The 21,424-nt window shown below is 42.3% G+C and overlaps 1 protein-coding gene across 1 annotated transcript in view; it reads right to left on the bottom strand.

Moving 5' to 3' along the window:
• Nucleotides 1–21,424, bottom strand: part of ITPR1 (inositol 1,4,5-trisphosphate receptor type 1) — a 150,262-nt gene that overhangs the window by 20,917 nt on the left and 107,921 nt on the right. The window contains exons 47-58 of the mRNA XM_090148490.1: nucleotides 20,874–21,127; nucleotides 16,006–16,206; nucleotides 15,157–15,267; nucleotides 13,911–14,006; nucleotides 13,070–13,192; nucleotides 11,943–12,047; nucleotides 10,923–11,115; nucleotides 7,227–7,349; nucleotides 4,755–4,930; nucleotides 3,340–3,504; nucleotides 1,917–2,112; nucleotides 432–533 (exon numbers count right to left, since the gene is read on the bottom strand). Of these exons, the coding sequence (XP_090004616.1) occupies nucleotides 432–533; nucleotides 1,917–2,112; nucleotides 3,340–3,504; nucleotides 4,755–4,930; nucleotides 7,227–7,349; nucleotides 10,923–11,115; nucleotides 11,943–12,047; nucleotides 13,070–13,192; nucleotides 13,911–14,006; nucleotides 15,157–15,267; nucleotides 16,006–16,206; nucleotides 20,874–21,127 (1,845 nt within the window). The remainder of the gene's footprint in view (nucleotides 1–431; nucleotides 534–1,916; nucleotides 2,113–3,339; nucleotides 3,505–4,754; nucleotides 4,931–7,226; nucleotides 7,350–10,922; nucleotides 11,116–11,942; nucleotides 12,048–13,069; nucleotides 13,193–13,910; nucleotides 14,007–15,156; nucleotides 15,268–16,005; nucleotides 16,207–20,873; nucleotides 21,128–21,424) is intronic.

The following is a 21,424-nucleotide window of genomic DNA, read 5'->3' as shown; positions in this document are numbered from 1 at the left end:
TTAAGAACAGTTTCCTTAGTTAACTAGATAGAATAATGCTGACAATAAACAATGTTCTGTTCCATATTTCAGAGTATTATCCTCTGAGATCACATTTAATAGCCTAATACAATAAACTTTGCAAGGACCTGAACTGCATCACTTCCTTTTCAAATTGATAAGGTAGAAAATTAAAGAATATATCAATGTTTTATCAAAGTGTGGTTCAGCTTCAAGTTTCTCCTGTTTAAACACTTCATGGAACAAATGTCATTTATGCTGTTGCATTAAGTTGGTTTTGTTTCACATCAGTCTCACAATAGCTTTCCTACCCAAATTAATTAGTGTTTTTTTTAAATTTTGAAGAATATATATCTACATTTAAGGTGTTTAACTGGAAAAAGGATAAGAAGTCAGGATGGGAGTTAAGGATTCAAAAAGCAGATACTCACGATCTGAAGGAATGATTGAAGAACAGTTCTCACTGCTACCTGCTTTGCACACATCTGAATAGAGAAACTCCCCAGTCATGGTTTCACCTGGTTCCGTGCGATCTAAAAGCAGACAGTGATAAACAGAATGGCTCAATATTTTCTATGCTTTGCAAAGATACCTCTCAGATATTAAGGTATCTCATGATATCATACGCGGTGCTCCATTACTAAGCAGATTTAGAACTGCAAATGACCTCAGAGTTAGATGGCCGCAGTACTTTCTGATTCACACATTCAGTGATTTTAAGTTCAAATACAAACTTCTTGTTTTCGAGAACTACAGACTACAACTGTGTATTTATTTTGAATTAGTTTCACAGTTGACAAAGTAATCGAAAAGATTCCAAAAATATTATCTTCTAGTGCATAGTGAATTTTCAAGGTGATTGAAAACTTGCACTTCAACATCTTGCAAGTATCAAAGCCATCCCAGTGCCACACAGTAATGTATCTTAGGCATTGCTCCAGCTTGGTGCAAATATGAATTAATAAGGTCAGTGAGGTTTGAGTCTCCTACAGGGTCAGCAGTAAAATCAGAAAAAACGTGGCTATGTCAAATAATGCTCGTCTGAATAACACAAATGTCAGAGAAAAAAGCGAGAAAATCACAACAAGCACAAACCCAAACTCCTCCTCTAACAATTTCACTTCTATGCTTCCCATCCACTGAGTTGTGGAGTAGATGCTGTAGGGTAGAATAAAAACCAACAACTTTTAACTTACAATAAGCAACATAAAGTCAGCACTGGGAAGCCCACCACAGGATTTAGACTACAACAAAAAATTGAGAGATTCATACAGCGCATAAAAATGATGAGCAAATCAGAGTTTGGCAGAGAAGCCTCTACTTCACAGGATTCACCTCTTTGAAGGTTGCTTCCCTTATATTCTCAGGGTTATTTCAGATAGAATTTTCTGTGATTCTGTGATTAATTTTTATTATGTTGAAACTAAGACCCATCATTAATAGCCAGTATAAGCATTCAACATCTGACAAACCAAAGTGGAGTTGAATTCCTCTAGTGCAGAGCCTTCCCATCATAGCCTACCCAAACCCTGCTTGTAATTAAAGTGGGGGAGGGAGTAGGTGTTATCTGAATTAGATAATCTCAACTGTTTTAGCAAATGCAGAGGAAAAATCTCCAATTTGTTCAGAAAAGCCCTCCTGCTATCTCCAGAGGTGCCTTCTACCCCATCTCTCTTTATATTGCAGCAGATGCAGCACGTTGTAAAAATTTACAAAGTAGATTTGGTGGCAATTTGCTCCAATCAGTTTTATTTCATTTTGTTTCTTTCATTCAAGTAGACTTGGTAAGAAAGAAGCTGTCAAAATTGCAAGAGAACCAGGATATCTCACTGAAGGTGGACAACACTCAGTGTGCCCTGGGGGACAGAAGCCCATTACTTTCTTCACCGTTGTCACTATCAGTTGTCAATACCAACCTGGCAGTAATGTTTCATTGGGGAGCTTGTCTACTTCCAGGATAAAGTCATCTTTGAAGAACAGGTACCCCACAATGGAGAACAGGTACACGAGGATGAGGGCGAGCACAGCGGTCAGGATGATGGAGCGCCCATTGCGGGTGACGCTCTTGATGACATTCAGCAAGGTCTCCTCTCGGTACACCAAGTCAAAGAGCTGGGACAAAAAACAAAGGCAAAGGTGTTTCTCACATGTACTGCTGATACCACTGGTGGCACATCACCAACGAGCAATATTTTCACCCAAATTAGCACTGAGAAGAAAATATGCTGTTTAAATTATGTTTCTCACTCTGGGTCTGTGACTTTTCTCCATTGCAGCCCAGTCAGGTTGGTGGCTACACTGGCTGACAATGAGAGGACAGATATTTGTTAAATGGAACCTATGGCTATACAGAAAATAACAAATTCGGTTAGCAGAGGATGTAGCAGACATCAAACAAAGGCACAAAAATAGAGCTCTGAATGAGATTTAGGGTTTGCTTTAAAAGTGACACATTTTCTCCACCAACACGAGACATACTTCTTTACTGCCTCTGTTCTTAGAAGTACTGCACTGCATGCAATAAATTCCACCTCAAAATGAAAACAGACACATGCCAAGCATCTCTCTCAGTTGTGTCAAGCCCGTAGCTACAGAGATGCTCCACAGTTAGCCAAGAAACATGGACCCTGCCTTATTGTTATTGACAGCGATGGAGAAAACTATCTTCTAGATTGTATGCCCATAAACTTATTTTTTATACATTAATTAATATATTTTAAAAAATTACTAACTTGTAGCATGGTAACACCACCAATGCCTACTGTTCAGCTACCACTTCCAGATTTTCCACTCATTTTTTTTTTTTCCTTGTGACCTTATGAATTTATGTGACCTTAAGACTTGAAGCTTCACCGAGTTGTGATCACTTGGAGTCAGAACAATGGAAGTTGTTTTATCACCTTGGAAGTCAGATCAGGGTCACAAGCAGTTCCCTGAACCTACAGAATGTATACCTTTGGTGTCCGTGAAGATGACTAACTACCACAAAGGGAAATGCTAAATACCTTTATTGGAATTGCAGACATATTTACTGTAATAACCAATTTTAACAGAATGTAATTCTGTGTCAAACGTGTCTTGTATAACTTGCTTGAGGAGAACAAAAGTAGTCTCAAGTTTTCTGTAAAAAAGCAGGAAAAGGAGCTACAGCAGGGGTCTTGTGGCCTCCCTGAGGAACACAGCCAGAATCACCACCATGCCATTTGCAAGAGTGGCTGCACAACAGCGTTGCAGTAGTCAAACAGAAAGCAAGCAGTGCATGACATCTAGGTACATGTGAGATGGGGCTTTACAAGCACACAGGAAGAAAAGCATTCTGAGGACAAAACGAAAACCTACCAGCAAACTATAGAAGAATTCATGTACAAAGAGCCCCAGAGCACAAATCAGGAGGTACAGCAGATGATACAGAAATTCTACGTCCATGATCATTGCCTTGTATCCTCTCGTGAAGGTTCCGCAGTTACCCACAAAACTCATCAGAAAAATGATTTTATTACAAACCTAAGGAAAGACGAAGCATAAATTAGTTGTAACATACAGCTTGCAGGAAAAAAAGGCAGTTTTTCAAAGCAGTGGCATGTCAGCTAAACTGTGATATCAACAACTGTGCTGAATTGTCTGTTCCCTGATAGCGCTTCACGTGTCAATCAAAAGCAGATCTGCGTTGTGCTTTCTGCACAGCAGAGACTGAGCCAAAACTGCCAAAACTAAACACGTTCATAAAACTGGCACGCGGGCTCCACTCTCCAGCTTATGAAAGGGCATCAAAACTAAGATTTAAAGAAGTAAAAACACTCCCTTATGCTAGAAGTAAACCTTCCTTGAGAACAAAACAAAGAAAACCCTCTAAGCTCTTTACTTTCTGCAATCAAATTACTTTCTAGCCTCCAGCAGCCCTTACGTTTCCGAAACTCCCGAACAGCTCCTACTGCATGCCAATAAGTGAGTGCCCCCGACTGGCTCAGTGCTTCCCTCAGATCACGCACACAGCAGCCCTACTGTGTGGCACCAGCCACCAGCACTGAAGGGAAGCTGCCTTCAACCTACCTGCTAAATGCTACAATTACCAACAGCAGCAACTCTAACAATGCGGCCCTGATCCTGTAGCACAGGACACTTGGTGGTATATTTTGAAGATGAGGAGCACGATTAAATGATGCATCTGAAAGCTGGGCACTTCACAAGAAAGGCCAAGGCTCTGAGAAGATTTTTGCACAGCTCCCGCTGACTCAGTCAAAGAAACATTTTTGGCTTACTTGCCTGGAAACCACACATATCTTGGTTTGAGCACTAATGAAGTTCTCTGGTGGCTCTGCTTACACGCTCAGTCCACATATTACTGTAGCAAAACTGCTTAGTGTCAGCTCTTGGCTGGCAGGTACAATGCAGGCAGACATTTGGGAAATGTGTTTAGTAAATCTTGCATAACCCGGAAATACTGCAGCTCAGTCGCAGAACAGAGCTGGGTTTGAACAAACACTGAGTGCTGCAGGGTCACAGAGACTTCTTTACTTTGCTGGCTGGGGTGGGAGCTGCTCCTGGACTGTGACAACACCAGAAGAAACCTCAGAGCTCTCCAGCTTAGGGAACCAGGGTTACATGAGCAGCAAAGTTCTCCTGCTAGTAATGACCAAGGAGGAAGTGGCCCCACAGCCTAGCACTGCCCCAGTGTTTTTCTGCCTGACATCTGCAGGTAAGAAGCCTTTACATAAGGAGCAATGGAATTTCCAAACACCCAACTCGATACTTACGTTGAATGCACCCAGAAGAAATAAAGTAGGTTGTAAACCAACTGAAAATATTAGTCGTAATATCGTAGAAGCTATTAAGGCTCGGATGCCATGGGGCTTAGGAAGAGCAATGACTATAGCCAGAGAAATCAGCATAGCTGTCCACAGCAAGCCTGACAAGTGGGGCTCCAAAGTACCTAGGACGAAGAGTGAAAAAACAAATTCAATACTTTGTATACCAAGCAAAACAAAAACAAAACAGCCAAGTAAACATCACTGTATCTTATCTTTGGTGTGAGTGCCATTAATTCTCATGTTCAGACACTGTTGATTGCAAAGTGCTAAGTGGGACGTCTGAGCCCAATGCCTTTAGCGGTTTAATTTCAAACTTATTACTAAAGCATTATGTAAATGATAAATGTCAGTATTATAGGATTCTTCATTTTAATGTTCATTACTTATGCACCTTGAATATTGAAATGGAGGGGAGTTCTGCTGGTGTGCTCTATAGGTGACTGAATGGATGGGTGCGTGAAGACAACGAACACATGCAGGTCCTGATTCACACACTCACCCTGAGTCTCCTATTACACTTTTGGTCAAAAACCTTGTGCCAGTTTATATCATCTCTTGCTATTTCTGGTTCTATTTCAGCTGTCCCGTGAGACTGCCTCCTTACATAACATCAGCTTGCGTTGCTAAAAATACACTTCTCAAAGAACCATGGAAAATACTCAGCCTAAAAGACCACTTAACCTGGGTTTATGCAGAATATGAAAGATAGCTTTTTCTTAAAACTTGCATTAAAAATGCCTTTACTCATGAATGTGATACGCTGACAAAAGAACATCAATAAGCCAGTGCTCACCTGACACCAACTGTCCATACCGACCTAACCTAAAGCACTTGCTGTCACAGCACGTGGGTCCATTACCCACCCATAGGCAGGAGGGTGGTGTAAGCTGGAGGACTGTGTGAGAAGCTCTCCATGCTTCTGGAACTGTCACAACGTCACTACCTCATCCCAGGCCTCCAGCTTTGCTCCTGCTCCTCAGGTCAGAAGATTTGCAGTTTGTGCTACAGCCATACGCTGAGCAGTGCTCAGTTCAGCACATCTGGGCAACTTGGGACTCTGACAGCTTTCCCCAAATGGTTTGCTTTAAAGAGTCTGATTTTTTTAAAAGCTTAAATAAATACACAGATATTTTGTACTTGGATGTTTGATTGTAACTAGTAGGGAAGAGCTTTCATCAAAATGTTACCTCATAAAGTATTTCAAATATGCAAGGTAGGGCAGCTTCAAAATGCCAAGTGATTCCCTCACCCCTGCTGCTGCAACTTGTAATCCCAACAAACTTGTTTAATGACCAACTTTGCTATCAGCCATTCATTCAGACTTTTAAATTTTAACTTGTGATCTTTGAGACTGAAGACAGAGAACGCAGCTGCTCCTCATTCCGGCCAAACCCATTTCAGTGAACTGGTGAGCTTCCAAAAGGGTGAAGCAGCTCCCAGCTGCACACACAGAGCTCAGCTGATACCGTTATGGCCAGGCTGCTGCTGCCCTTGAGCTGTGCTTTCAGGGGGTTCTGCAGTCAGCCGGGAGCAGGAGGCAGAGGGAAGTGCTGTGGAAGAGATGAGCATCTCTCTGGCCCTGCTGCACCATGAATGTTAAAGAAGGGGAAGTGAAGGCCTGGACACGGGCCCCTCCCAAGGATGGGGTGCTACTTTTGGGGTCCTTAATTTACTCGTTGGCACAGATTTCCCATCCAGTCACATCCACCACACCAGCTGTGCAGGCAATAAATGTGACAGAGGCAGTCACAGGAGCACTTCTCCAAATGTTCTGGTTCTTGCTGATGTGAACCCATGGAGCCACCTGTGCTAGGGGGCATCTCTTTGGAGAGGTTGAATCTAAGGATGAGCAGCTGAATCGAGTCAGGGCCCTACTGGAAGTATTTACTGAGTTGGCTCTGAGACTGTGGCACAAACCCACTGCTTGGATCAAAAGCCACTTCCTCGAGACCTTCTACAGCAAGGTTGTGCAAACCAGCACGCATTAACCCATACTCGATTACAGAGATGATAGCAAGCCCAGCTGCTGCCTGCTTATGGCAAAGAGATGCCATGTGACCATTAGTTTTACAAAAAATGACATTAGCAAAATGCAAGCTCAAAAAGCATTTCTCATATTTTTAGTTCAACACTTAATTACAGAATTTTAAAACAAAATAGAACAGTCAAGTAACTAAAGGTGGATATCTGCCTTTGATAATTTTTCCCCTAGGAAAAAGCACAGCTTTCCATTTTCCTTACAAATACCTCAAGAAAGAGTCAGAAAACAGCACTATTTAATCCAAGGCAATTAAAAAAGCCTAATTCTGTTCAACTGTCCTCACTAAAATTAATAGGGATGCACAGGTGTGTTACAAACAGAATCTGTCTCACTAGACCTTATTTGTTCATATATTTTCATATGTTGAATATTGGTACCTCCTCGAATTCCTTTGAACGGGTAGAAAAATGCTACCAGCAGGTTCATGAGGACAGCCAGGTTAAAGGAAATACTGCTCCAGAAGGACATGTTCCGAGCACACCAGTACAGAAAAGGCTGAGCTGCAAAACAACCACATCATTCTTTTTAGTGACACAGCATTTAAAAACATGTCTATATGAAAATAAACTCCCCCAAAACTCAGCTTATTTTCAGTTTGCCAAAAAGCACAGTATCAACAGCACTAGCACCCTTTGCTTATTCTCAAGCTTATTTGATTACTCTCTATCTTTGGGGTACTTCCTGCTTCTGAGTCGTGATTTAAGGTAAAGGGCTGTGTTAAAAAGGAAAGTATTTTCGAGCACAAGTTGATTTAGCAGCATCACAAGTTCAGAAATAGCAGAGGTCAAAGACTCCAGGTTTCCCCTAATAACGCACTTTGCACTGACAGGCACACAGAATGATGAGAAGGAAGAAAACCTGACCACGCTCCCATCAGTGCCACGCAGCCCTCCATGCTGGCAGCTCCCTGCCCACCCCCAGGCTTCTCCTCCACTGCAGCCAGCAGAGCACACACTGCAAAAGCCCAGGTGCACCATTAAGACAAAACACAGCACAGTGTAATCATACGGCTGAAACATTTAATAGACCAATACAGCCCCAAAATAACCATCTAGTGGAAGCTCAACCTGCCTTCACTCTGTATCGTGGGCAAAGGACATACACGAGGCTGCACAGAGCAATTATATAGCTGTGTATTTTAAAAATAAACATAAATGCCTTTAAAAAGAGTTCTCATTTTACTAATCTCTGCAGCTAGAATCAGCAGGCACAACAAGCAGAAAGCTCTGTATCCTGAAGCAGCCATGGACAAGAAAACAAAAAGGACAGTTCAGAAATGGCCTCAGATAATTCCCTCTGCACCCCAACACAACCCCCCAGTTCAGCTCCTGCAGGCTTACTGTGCAGCAAATTGGGTACTCCTGAGAGTTAGTGGTGACAAATCTATCAAAATTCTCTCAAAGAAGGGAAAGAAGTCATGTTTCCCTCCCTTGGAAGGAAGCAACATGTATAGATACCAGAGAGCAAAGGAAAAGAAGCTCATGGTGAGATTTAGGGAAAAGATGAAAATGCAAACTCTGAGCCTGAAAGGATGACTGAATGAATGAATGCAGCAGCTCTGAGCTCACAGCAGCCACCACTTCTCTTCAGGAAATCACCTCTTCCAAAGCAAAAAGTGGGCTAGAAGAGTTACACAATGCTTCATTATATCGAGTTGAAATGCACATTAAAAGTGGATGTATTGAACAGCTGAATGCAAAAGAAAAGACTACAAGGCACCCAGCCACTGCAAGAATACAAGCTTCGTTGCATCTAATTAGCCAGGTACGTGTGAAGCCTCAATGAGATGAGAGGTAGCAATGCTTCAAATACATAATGCACTGATTTCTACACTACTTCTCACAAAGACCCAGCTTTTACTTGAAGCTGCTATTTGAGGGTGGGCACAGACAATCTGCACTAGGAAGCATTTTTTGCCTGGTTTTGGCAGCCTCATTTGAATTCCTAATTAAGACCTTAGCAGACACTTCTAGTGCTCAGGTGATGAGTCAGCTCTACGAGCTGAAGGAGTAAAATAATCATCTTCGAAGACTTCTCAGAAAAGCTTTGTTGATGAGTTTAATATCTCAGGCTGATATCTTACAGAGGTTTGAACAAATGTTAAGTGGCAGCACGTGAGCACAACAGAGCAGTGCCAGCCTGTCGTGGCACAGATGCACAAACCTGCAGTGAGGATGTGAGAAATGACCGTAGAAATGTGGACTATCATTGAGGTATATCTAATCCCAAACATTAGGAGGCAGACAGTGACTTCCTGCATGGTATAACAGGATTATCATCTGAATAGAAGACTCCAGATCTTCAAAGAGAAAAGAAACACACTCCACTTCTGCTGATGGATCTTGATTGATTTGCAGTCTGTTAATTTTGAGTATCTTCATTGCTTGCTCACTCAGAGACAATTACTGTAACTCAAATCTGGACTTAAACAACAAAAGCCAACATAATGTATGGCTGCTGTCAAACACAACATTGTCCATTTGCTTATGATGTTAGATGCTCCTGTCTTCCTCAGGGTCCTCAGAACCCCCTCAGGAAGGAGCTTTCTGGGCATTTGATGCTGTCAGAAGTATTAACCCACTGCCAAGTGCAAATAGCTCCACTACAGTATTCATACACATGAAAAATGTTTCAGCAGAGCTAATCAAGCTTCAGGCTGTCTTATCTATATTTAATCTTGATGATTTTAAATAAAATTGCAATTGTTTTCCTCTGTTAAAAAGCCTATTAACATATATATACACGCAGCTTGACAATCAGAAGCAAATATTGAATTTCCTTTGCCAACGTGCAAGACATTATCAGTTCAAGTGTGAACTGTGCATAAGCAACCTAACCACAAATTGGAGAGAGTCCAGGCTCTTCTTGGAGACACACACTGAACGGGCAGAACGCAATCATCAGAGGTTGCAACAAAGGAAATCATTTCATAAAACGCTGTTTTCACAAGAAAGGTCAAGAGGTCTCTTCTGAGCCCTTCTTTTCTCCCTGCAGTACACAGTGATGACACAATTCCACCAGGACCTCTGGCAGGGATGAAGCACTGGCAGCACACTGCTAGGGTTGCACTGCTGGAGGCTTTGGTGGGCATCAGCAGCACAGAGCTGCACAGGAGCCCAAGAACATCCAAGTCAAGAGGACGTGGTGGCCACACTGAGCTCCTGCACCAAGAGCTGGAGCTGAGCTGATGGGGGCATGGGGAACAACACTGGTATCAGATGGCAGGCGTTGACTCAAGGAGGAACTGCTTTATCTCTGACACCTCAGAGGGTCACTGTTGGTAATTTCTAACCACTCATCACCACCCACTGAAGCTCAGCCTCATGTGCAACATTTCTCCTTCATCCAAAAAAAAAAAAAAAAAAGGAACTTCTTTTAAAAAATATATTCGAAGTAAACAAGTTAGAAAGTTTACTGGGTGAAGTGATTGTTGGCATTAGAAGGAGTCAAATATAATTTTAAAAGTTTTCCCAGCTGCCAGTGGAAACCTCAGAGCAAAAAGGTGTGCAGGGCAGCATGTCCTCCAGTACTCCTTGCCCACAGAAAAGATTAACTCTGCCTTTACTATTACTGGAAAACGTGTGTTTAAACTCCTCTTATATCTCTGCACTGCTGGAGATGCCACAGGCACCACGGGCAGCCCATGGCCATGCTATTACTTGGCCTTACTCTTCCTTGCAATGCAGGGTAACTGCTCCTTGTACCAGCACAGGAACGGAGAAAAGACTGCTGCTTTCTTCAGTTTTGTCCTCTCTGTTTCTCCCTGTCCCCAAATGGCATCTCATTTCAGCAAAGCCCCCTTACTCTTGAACCTTAAAAAAGATGACCTGTGATCTTTCTTGCTGCTCTCCCTGGATCCCCTCTGGTTGGTCCATATTGCGGTGGCTGTAAGCTTGATTTCGTTACAGCATATCGCCATCGTGCAGAGAAGCAGATTCTTTCAAACAACCAACAAGGTTGCTGCCACACTAGGTAACCATCTGCTAGCAAGTCAACGTTTTACATTCTTAAATGCTGACCTAAATACTGTGCTGGTAACACTCCACACAACTACACTGGCAACAACCACTTACCTCGCAATTTCTTTTGCCAGTTCATCTCATTAAAGAGGTCTTCTGATTTCATGAAGAAATCATTGATCTTACTGCCTTGTTCATCCCTCTCCGTGGTGTAATATATCCGCAGCTTGGACTCCTTGGTGAGGAATTCACATATACTGGGCACAGGGAAGACGATCTGCTCCATCGTACGATCTGACCTGACAATCTGAACAACAGTCTTAGTGGAGTTTTCCCTACTTTCAAATGTTTTCACTCCTTGGTTTGCCTGCTTTCTTCTTTCCCCTCTTTAAAAGTAGCTACATGCAGAAACCTGGAAGCGTTTCTGTAGAACAGCATCTTGACAGAAACTCCAGTTAATTTACCTTTCAAAGCAGGCCTACATTTAGCTCCAAGATGGATAAATTCCCTGATATGGTCTTACTCTGACAATACTGTTCTTAGCTGGGACTTCCAAAGGGTCTGGTAAATCCTGCACCAAAGCTGCTCTGCATTTCAGTACAGTCTGGTTGCCCAATTCACTGATCTGGGCAAGTTTTAGCCACACATTGCATGAGGAGTTCTATTTAACTTGCTTATTAGAGAGCTCTGTGAACTCTCCAGGTTTGTGAATGTTTTACCTTTTAAAAGCTTCTCAGATTGGCTATGCACAAGGCCAAGCTCTCATTTTAATACAGAAAGAATAGCAGAAGATATCACTAGCTTTACGGATTAAGCAATAGCACCGGCCAAAATGTAACATAAGTGAAGTTACACTTCCTCCTGCCAACAGAGCTCTGCTTAGCTCCATCTTAAAGCCCACACATGACAGCTCAAAAATAGCTCTCCCCCAGAGGCTGTCAAAAAAACAAAATAGAAAAAATAAATACATATTCTTATGTCAAAGATGACAGTCCACACAGGTAGTGAGTTCAATCAAAATATCGTGTATAATATAACTGTTGTTTAATTACACGGATTTTCCGCTCAAACTGGTCTTCCCACAGAAGATCACCTCCCCAGGACTCTCCCAGCAGTCTCCATTTTCCCTCTTACCTCAATCTGTGCCGTGTGCTTGGCATAGAACTCCAGAGCCTCGTCTCCCTCAATCTGACCTCCTGGCTTCAGCATGTTCTGCAGCTCTTTGTTGTGACGAGCCAACTAAAATAAAGGAATGCAAAGGGAGTGGGAAACACCAGATGTCTCTCTATGATATTAAATTTCTGATTTTTGGCATAAAAAAAGAAATGGTATGCACTCAGCTGCTAAGAAAGGGCAGAGTTGACAGAAGGCTTGTTCTGTTCCAACCAGACACCCTGCAGCTCTATTTTGGGTGCAAGTCATAAGGATTCAAATATATATATTTTTAATATCTATGTTGTATTCCTCTTTTACCCATTCTCTCCCACCTTTCACCTGACTTGGGAAAGTTCCTGAACGTTCACATTCAGTCTGTCCTTCTACACCCACCCTAATTCAAAGGTGTGCTAATTGCTCCAGCACTGAAGTAGGGATGGAGGAGAGTGCTTGCAGCAACTGAAAAGCAGATTCATAGAACACTGCTTCAAAAAAAAAAAAAAGCTTCTAGATGCTCTACTTTCATTTTACAGCATGATGACAAATTTCCTTCTCAGATGTAAAAAGAACAAGGAGTCTCTAATGGAGGGATCTACGTAGCATCAATGTATAAATAGACCCAGATTACTTTTTCCCTTTGACCTTTCAAACACACAGCAGTGCAGTGGAACTGGCTGGCTCCAACATAAGTGATGGGAGAGAGAATGCAGCTTGAACAATAAAAGCAGACAGATTTCTCCTCGAGGTTTAAATGACCCACAAGAAGAATTTCTTTAGGAGTAGAAATAACCTCTGATACAGCTGAAAAATACCACCTTTACTCCCTTAAACTGTGAAGAACGTGAATTATGAGGCTTCAAAAACTTAGTCATGAATCTGCCAGCTTCCAATTATAAAACTCCAATTTTTTTTCTTATTTTTATTGCAGAATTTTCTTTTTGATTTTTTTTAAAGCTAAGATTGTATTCTAAATAGAGAACTTGCAATCAGTTTGTCTCTGAGGGATGAACCATTAAAACAATGGTTTTAAAGAGCAAAAAACAGGCTGCCTGGTATTTGCAGTTTGTGATAATTAGTGCTCACAGAAACCGTAGGTGAAATCCTACCTGATGAGCTAATATATAAATGTTGTGTCCCACGTTCCTAGGAGATGCTGCAAGATCTTCTCCATTCTCTCCGTCCTCAAATTCTACTTCACCCTGTAGATATGCCTTCTTTATCACTTCCACCTGGAAAGACAGCCACAGGCCAGCAAAAAGACAGTTCAGTTTGAGGGGTGAAGCTTGCTAAGGCCAGCACACGTGGAGTACTTCTACAGAAGCAAAAGGGAGCTGAGCATGTAAAATTCCAAGAGGAAGGTCAGAGGGCTTCTCAGCATCCAAGGAAACCTCAACTTGGCACCTTCAGCCCAGTTCATCAACACAAGAAACCAGATTTCATGTTTCCCTCTAATGAATGTGTTTTTGGCCACACTCATGGCACACCACATCACCTTCATCACCTTCTGATCTTTGGCCACACTGCAGCTCGACACACTGAGACAATCTGTCAGTGCTTCAGCTGTGCTGTGAATCTCCTGTTCGTGTTTTCATCAATTAACACGTTAAACTCCAGCAATGTTGTGGGCTGGTTAACAAACAGCTTTTAGGACACAATAAATCTGTCTTTTGTGCCAATGGTTTCCTTACACAGACTCTGAAGTATAGGATGAGGATCTTCTCTTTAAGAAGCAGCTGGCTCTAGCATTTAGAACCAGGTAAAGCTCCTGCTTTCTGAGAACTAGCCAGGGCCATTCCCAGCAAACACCGCACTCGTTCAGTCCACCCCTCAACAGGACGTAGGCTGTCAGTGTCCTCCCACACAGTGCTGGGGCTGATGGGGTCACCCAGAGCCACGATGGCCCCTGCTGGCTTGCTCTAGGGGAATGCAGAGTGCCTAGGGACTCACCAGCTCTTTGGGCCTCATGTTGTAGAGAATCCTTTCCGCGTTCTCACTGTCGTGCCTGCTCTCCATGATTGCCAAGAGCAACTTCGAAGCGTTGTTCTAAAGGGAAGGAAGAACAACATCAGTCATTGCCAAGAGCCAAAAGCAGAGCACGCCCAGCCCCAGCTTCCACACATGCTGCCCAAAAGGGCTTCAGATGCCTCTTTTTTCCTTTTACTTTCCAAACCCTATTTGTCAAGGAACACCAAATTAACAACTCAAGTTTTGTCACAGACTGAGGTTTTGAGGTTGGTGTATATTGTTTTGTTTTGTGTGAAAAATACTGCAGCATTACTGCACGCTTTCAGCTCCACGGTGGTGCAGCTCAGCACTACTGGAGATTCTGTTGATTAAATCAAAGGACAGCCAAGGCTGAGGACACAGACGTGCTTTGCTGCTTTTAACTGAAAATTACTCTGTGACCTGCTCATGCCAAGAAGAGGAGGAAGGAAATGGGAAACTACCACAAGGCACCAGACTACTTTAATACGAATAATTAAGATTAAAATCCATCATGATTGACAATAAAAACCAATATAAGTATTTAATTTTGAAGTATAATGCTAATTCAGTCTAAAAGCATTTTTTATTTAGAATAATAAAAAACCCACACTACCCATATTAATGGTGCGAGTCGGCAACGGAAGACAACTAGACAATGCACTATGAGACAGGACAAGAAATCAGAAAGGAAATACTTCTCAAACCTGGGCTGAATTGGGGGTACTCCATGATTACTGCAGTTAGAAGACAACCTGCTAGTGTACTTTGAAATCAGTACCAGGACTGATATTAATTCAGCATTAATATGAGTAGCCTCAAAAAATTCTTGATGACTAAACATCAACCAATTCAACAACAACAGTGAAATATTAGGCAATTAGGTATAGCACAAGAAATTTGACTTCCTCTGTGTATATAAAAGCTCACAAACAACAGAATTTTTAATTGGAATTACATTTTTCATTGGTAATTATTTTAGGACTCCTCAGTATTGCCTGCAGTCACCCACGTGCGAAAACGGTGACTCCATGTTATCATTTAGGAGATGAAATACCTGTGACAAACAACCTTGGGCACTGTGTTCAGCCCTCTGTAACTTTTTGGCACTTGTGAATATTGGGATAAAATAAACATCAGCATTATTCCAGCAATAAAATTGTGTTTCATCTTGCTTATGCTAACGGGATCACACAAAATATTCACTTGCCTTTAGTTCTAATACGAGGTCCATCCTCTTCTTTCCCAAAGGGTTGATATCATTGAGAATTAATGCTGTGATGATGTCAATACCATTGGACTCATGAGTAGCAATACAGTTCTGTCCAAAGAAAATTAGTCAAACTTCATTAATTGTCTACACTGAAAATGCAGCCTAGGTCAGTGACCCTGCCAGAACAGAAGAGTTAGCTCTTTCATCGCCTGGTAAGCTGCTCATGATGAATAATGGCACAGAAAACTCCAGACAGTAGAATAACATGAGATAAATGCATCTGGTTGTACGCTTTTCCTACAGTCAGCCATGGCACGTCCTCCTGAAACCACCCAAACCCAGGAAACAGAAAACAACACAGCTGATAAACTAAGTATTTACATGCCAAAGTGCTCAGGCTGAATAAGCAGCTAAGGAAGAACAGTGTTTTGCCAAGATTAGGGAGAGTTTTCTTTATTTCAGATGTGCCAAACAACACCAACTTCGGACATGTCTAATCAAAGAGTGCAATTTTCCACAACCTTTGTGCTTGCCCTGTAACCTTGCTTTTGTAATGGCACATAACTAAAACGTACAAACTGACAGCAGCTTGCCAGCTTCAAACTGCAGTCCTGCTCTGTTATAGATTTGCTCTGCAAAGACACAGTTATATTTAAAAGATGGCTATTCCACCCATTCTGTGGCCTGTATTACAGAGATAAAGTGCTATAAAACACAACCAAATACCTTTTGTCAGGCAAGCAAAGTGAGCAGCCCTGTACTACAACACAAGTTGTGCTGGCTGAGGGCCGAGCCCAGCAGAGCACATGCTGCAGGCACAGGGAGGCAGGGATGTGCACACATTACCTGGTTTTCGTGGCAGGGCCCCTGGCAGTACTCAGTCAAGCTTTCCAGGGTCTGGTTGATCAGAGCTACGTTTTTCTCATTTATATACAGCCCAAGAAGTCCAAGCCCACCAGTTGTGCTTCCACAGATGCAGTCCAGGAACTGCAGCGTTTCACACACCAAGTTGTAGTTGGTCTTGTTGTTCTGGCAGCGAAGGAAATTCTGCAGCACGTTACAGCCGGGGCAGGGAGGAGGAAAGAAATAAACCATACAAATTGATGTTTGGATCATAACGTTTTATTAAGTTAATCAACCTGCAATTGCATTGCATGGTATATTGCTCTAATTTCACTGGAACTTCATTACAGGGAGCCTGGACGGACAATTTAAGACTTCCAGGGTTTGCTTGCCATGTGCAGTGTGCTCGAGCAGCTTATTGGCTTCACATTTTTATAGAAGACAGCATGCAATAAACAGAGCGCATCCATTAGAGCACTAAAAGCAGCACAGAATGGGCAATACAGTACGGATCAGAAAGCTCCTCTAAGCTTGGAAGCTTTCTTCTATCCTGCTTGCTACATTTCACTACTAATGATCACTGAAGGCTCCTCCTGAGACCCTTCTCCAAGACAGAGAAAACAATTCCCTGGCTTTGCTTCACAGCAGCACCACCTGAATTGGTGAGGAGGCACCACTGCATGACTTGAAGGGAAGTGTCCTTCCATGTAATTCTCTCAGTTGCATTTCTTCCCACGTAATTATTGTAATCCCTGCTTGAAGCTGCTGATTAGGAACAGTTCGTTTAATGAAATACCACAGTTATCAGCATGGATTAAACATGTTTCCTCTCTTTTGTATTCCAAATGGGAAATAAAAAGAATAAAACAGCCCAAAGAGGGACAATTAATGAAAAACAATTTCCCAAGGACTTGGGTGGTTTCTGTCAGTAAGTTCCCAGCAATGCCCTGTAAAAACAGACACCAGCACCTCCTTGCCTGGCAGTGTCAATGGCAGATGTCCCACCTGGCTCCATACAGGCAGGTTACAAAACACTGTAAAGGTGGGGAAAAAAAAAAGTTGATGAACAAAATGCATGGAACTCTGGAATGAGTAAGGTCTTCTGTACAAGCCTGGAGCCAAGTGCTGTCAACTGATTGCCTCCAGTGCTTGCGTCAGACTAATAAGTCTTCTAAGGCAAACAGACTGAGAAATTGCCAGATTCAATTGAAGGCTAAGCTAAAAAAGGAAAATGCTGTCTATGAATGCAGACTAAAGGTGACAGTGATTCAGCACATTTCAACCAATTGCTCATTTAACAACCTGACTTTTGATTAACTTGTCAGAGCGTAGAAAGGTTGACGCTACAGAAATTAGAGCTTTTCCCTTCCCTCCAGGAGAAAAAGCAAAAATAATGGGTAATAGTGAAAGCTCAGAAGAAAACCCTCCCCGGCGAGCAACTTTCTCTGCGGTATAGATTTATTCTCATAATAGCTATGTTTGTACCAGCCTTGGCATGTTGATTCAAAGTCAATAAAAACAAAGGAAAGAAGCAAAAGGGCAGTGTTAGATGGCTAAACAAGGTGAAGGTATTGCAGAAAACAAGAACCCCCAGAACTGGGAGAAACTGCCCAAGGGAATCCCTGCCGAAGTCTCAGCCAATACAGTCTGAGCTCTTCCTTTTCTATCGCCCAGATCATCCTTTGGGCTGTGATGAGGGAACACAATTCTTCAATATTGAAAATGCCATCCCAACAAGATTGATGGTAATGAACCTGAAGTTCCACCTGCCAGACCCTGTGTTCACAACAAAGAGCAATGGAGTTGCAGATTCAGCTGGAGCTTGTGAGAAATATACAGCTTATAGGATCTTAAGGAGAAAAGAGGAAAAGAGCAAACTTGCAGCCTGACTTTAAGCATCCTCTATACTCAGTTGACAAACACTTTCCAATGGGATGAAGTGCACTCAAAGGCAGTCTTTGAAGTCCTGCTTTTGTGAATAACTTTCTGGAGATGCTTCATGCTACTACCCATTTGTAGGGAGCACAATCTTTCCTATCTCTAGGATACACCACCAGATATGGCCACATTTGCGTAGGGAGCATTTGCAGGCAATGCTTAATGCCTCAGACTTTGCTTCCCAGTACACAGCCTAAAGCTGAATAACCTTTGAAGAAAACATACAGACTTAAAATAAAATTGGCTACTTGCAGAATACTAGCTCAGTGCATTAAGGCACGGATGGGCACAGAATCCTTGGAAGGAAAAGCTTTATTTATTTACATGGATAATTCCCCAAAAGCCCAAATACTGTCATTGAACAGTCTTTGTTTTAGAAGAAATCTGATCCCCGATTGGAAAAAAAACTTTGCAGAGAAAGAAGATAGCTAAGAGGTGAGCCTCAATAAAGAGATTTTGCAGTGGTCAGATTTCTGTTTTCCTAGCAATCAGGCAAGGCAAGGCATTTTTCTCTGAACACTACAGTCTATATTGGTCTTAAGTTAATTCTCAGATATGCTTCCTGCCTACAACACGACAAGCTAAACCTGCTCATCCTCTGCGTTCCGTTGTACTGCTCTGCCGGCCGAGTGGGATCACTATCCTACAGCATGCAAAGCCCTACTTTTCTTTATTACCTATGCTGTGTCTTCAGTAATTAGGAATCAAAGAAACAGTAAAAAACAGCAACAGAAGTTACATCAATTTCTGCTTTTTTTTTTTTTTTTTTTTTTTTTTTGCACAAGAGCAGCCTATAGTGCTTTAATCTGAGCATGACTGGTCAGCATATTATTACAATATTGTTATTTTATTTTGCAGAAATTCACCTGATAGAAAAAGAATTAGAACAATAAACATTTGATCCTGATGAAAAAAATAAGTGCAGCACTGGAGCAGCATCTCTAAATGTGGCTGCAGGGAAGAGCTGGTCACAAACTCACACACACGTTCAGATTCCAGAAGGAATTCTTTCTGCTGGGAATCCCACTTCCCTTCCCTCCTCGCTTTCTGCAAGTTCCATTCCTGCTCGCAGCAAAACACTCCCTACATGCTTCACTCCATCACCAGCTTCAGTTCATATGACTAATTCTGTAGTGCACAGGGATGTCTCCATTCAGAAAAGAGACAGTAAAGGAAAGACCTCCTACGGAAACCGTCGTGGCTGTCACTAAGCCAAACAAACAGCCAGCAAGCTGGCTACAGCCATCCACAGCTATTACATTTTGCTTTCAAGGTTGAGCTCTCATGCAGAATCAAAAGGTCGCACCTAATGTAAGCGTAATAAGAACCCCAAGTATCTGCGAGCTGAGAAACAGCTATTGGATGCTCTCCGAGGCAACATTCAATGCATTCAGCCTGAAGAGGGTAACACAATGCATTTCAGCATCCACTTGCTTTGTCCCAGACTTTCCATTCACCTGCAGGCATTGCAAGCTGGAGGAAGGCAGAATCATAGAATCACCAAGGTTGGAAAAGACCTATGAGATCATCCAGTCCAACCACCTACCTATCACCAACAGTTCTCAAGAACTGAGATTGACTGTTCTCAAGAAAAGCAACACATACAGCATGGAACCCTTCTAGGCTCACAGTAAAAGCATCTTCCTGTCTTTTGCAAAATATCAGACTACTTACAGTTGCTAATGGCTTGTAAAATGCTCAGTTGGACCAACCTGTCACTGCACTAATAGAAAGGAGTACGAATTACACAAAGTTGAACTTATGCAATCTTAGCAAACCTCAGTTCCTAGAATAAATAACAAGTCTTACTTAATTCCTCTAAGTTGTGAACACATTGGTAATATTGATAACAAGTTCAGAGATTGCCTATTAGCTGCGGATAGATTTGAAACTTCATACATTCCTACCTCCACTTCAGTACCAAAGGAGAAAAGGCGAGGAACAAGGTAGACAAGTAGAAATAGAATTATTTTTGAAAGACAGTTCCCTTTACCTTTACTTTACCCTTTCTTTCCTAGAGCAGAATGACACTATCTGCTGCTTGGGGAATTTAATTGTTTGGGATGCTCAGCAGCTCAGGCCAAGTTTTCACAGTGGCTTGAGTTCAATTTTGTTCCTATAGCTTTCGGTGTCTAGCCAAAAACAGCAGCAAGAAAGGATCCTGTACATGTGGTTTGGAATACTGCCATGTGAAACTGCCATCCTACTTGTCTCCAACATTGCTAACGGCATGAGAACTGTTTGACAAAACAAAGATCAAATAGTTGAAAAATTAGGAGAAAGCCTGATGTATGTAACCTCAGCACCTACAAAATGTGAGAAGGATTACATGTTCGTAGCACAGAAATATTAACATACAGCTTTGATTCCAAGTACTGCCAGCAGCAGGGCATTAGAGTTCAGCGGAAGTGATTTGGCAGGTCTAAAAAGCACTCACACAGGGTCTTTACAGTTCTGGCACACAGTACAACAATATGCAATCAAGGCAATTATTCCTCCTTTATGAGGGCATTTAGCGCATTGTACTGCATCTCCTCACTTCAATTCTAATCCAGCAGCAGCAGTTACTATGCTGAACAAAAATCACGTTAATTACAGTCCATTTGCAAGCAAAAATCTTATCTCCTGTGGAGGTATGTGCTAGATGAGACAGGGCTCACCACTCAGAACTGTACAAACATATCAGAGAGCATCACACACCACTGGGGGTGGCACAGACAGCAGGCTTCCCACGACTGCCACCAGTTGGGTTTTAAGCATCTCCGTGAACAGAGATGCCACAAACTCCCAAGGGCAGCTCGTTCCAGGCTTCCATCACCCTGGCAGCAATAGCATTTTTGTTGTTTAAATGGACTTTCCAGTTTGTGCCCACTGTCTCTCTGCAGTGACCGCGTGAGGCGGTGCGGGCACAGCTGCTCAGCAATCACACTGACCTGCAAATCCCGATTGTGGTTTTCACAAAGCAGCTGCAAGAAGCGGAGGATGGGTTGCATTATGGAGATCACAGCACTCATCTCCAGGTCATCTTTGCTCTTGTCGGCTGCTGACTGTGCTCCTTCTGCTGCTGAATAATGGTCATCAGAGTCAGCTTCCCTCCGGTAGGTGCTGTACGCCTTTCTTGTAGCTGCAGAGGCTTCCAGTAACTGATCTCGGACTTCCTCTGTAATTTGGGTCATAGGCTCCCTCACTAAAATACATAAGAACAGATCTTCCTCAGGCAAATTGAATAAAAAGGATCAAACATCCAGTCACACACTTCCCATGGAAGTTCCACATACAGGTGAGCTATTTGTCATCAGACCTTTCTAGTAAGTATGTTTAGTGTGATGCAAGGGGCTCGAGCTTAGGAGGGTATCACATCACTCCTTTTCCATTTTTTTTTGCAGATCACACTGAAATTACAAATACTGATGTTAATAGGTTAGGGAACACACATCTAGCGCTAGCAGAAGTTATGATAAAAGGACTTGCTTTAGAAGATAAT

Source organism: Phasianus colchicus, chromosome 11, assembly GCF_987193195.1.
Source record: "Phasianus colchicus chromosome 11, bPhaCol1.hap1.1, whole genome shotgun sequence".
Classification (NCBI taxonomy): Eukaryota; Metazoa; Chordata; class Aves; order Galliformes; family Phasianidae; genus Phasianus; species Phasianus colchicus.
The sequence above is the reverse complement of the archived record's forward strand: the minus strand, read 5'-3'. Positions and strand labels throughout refer to the sequence as shown.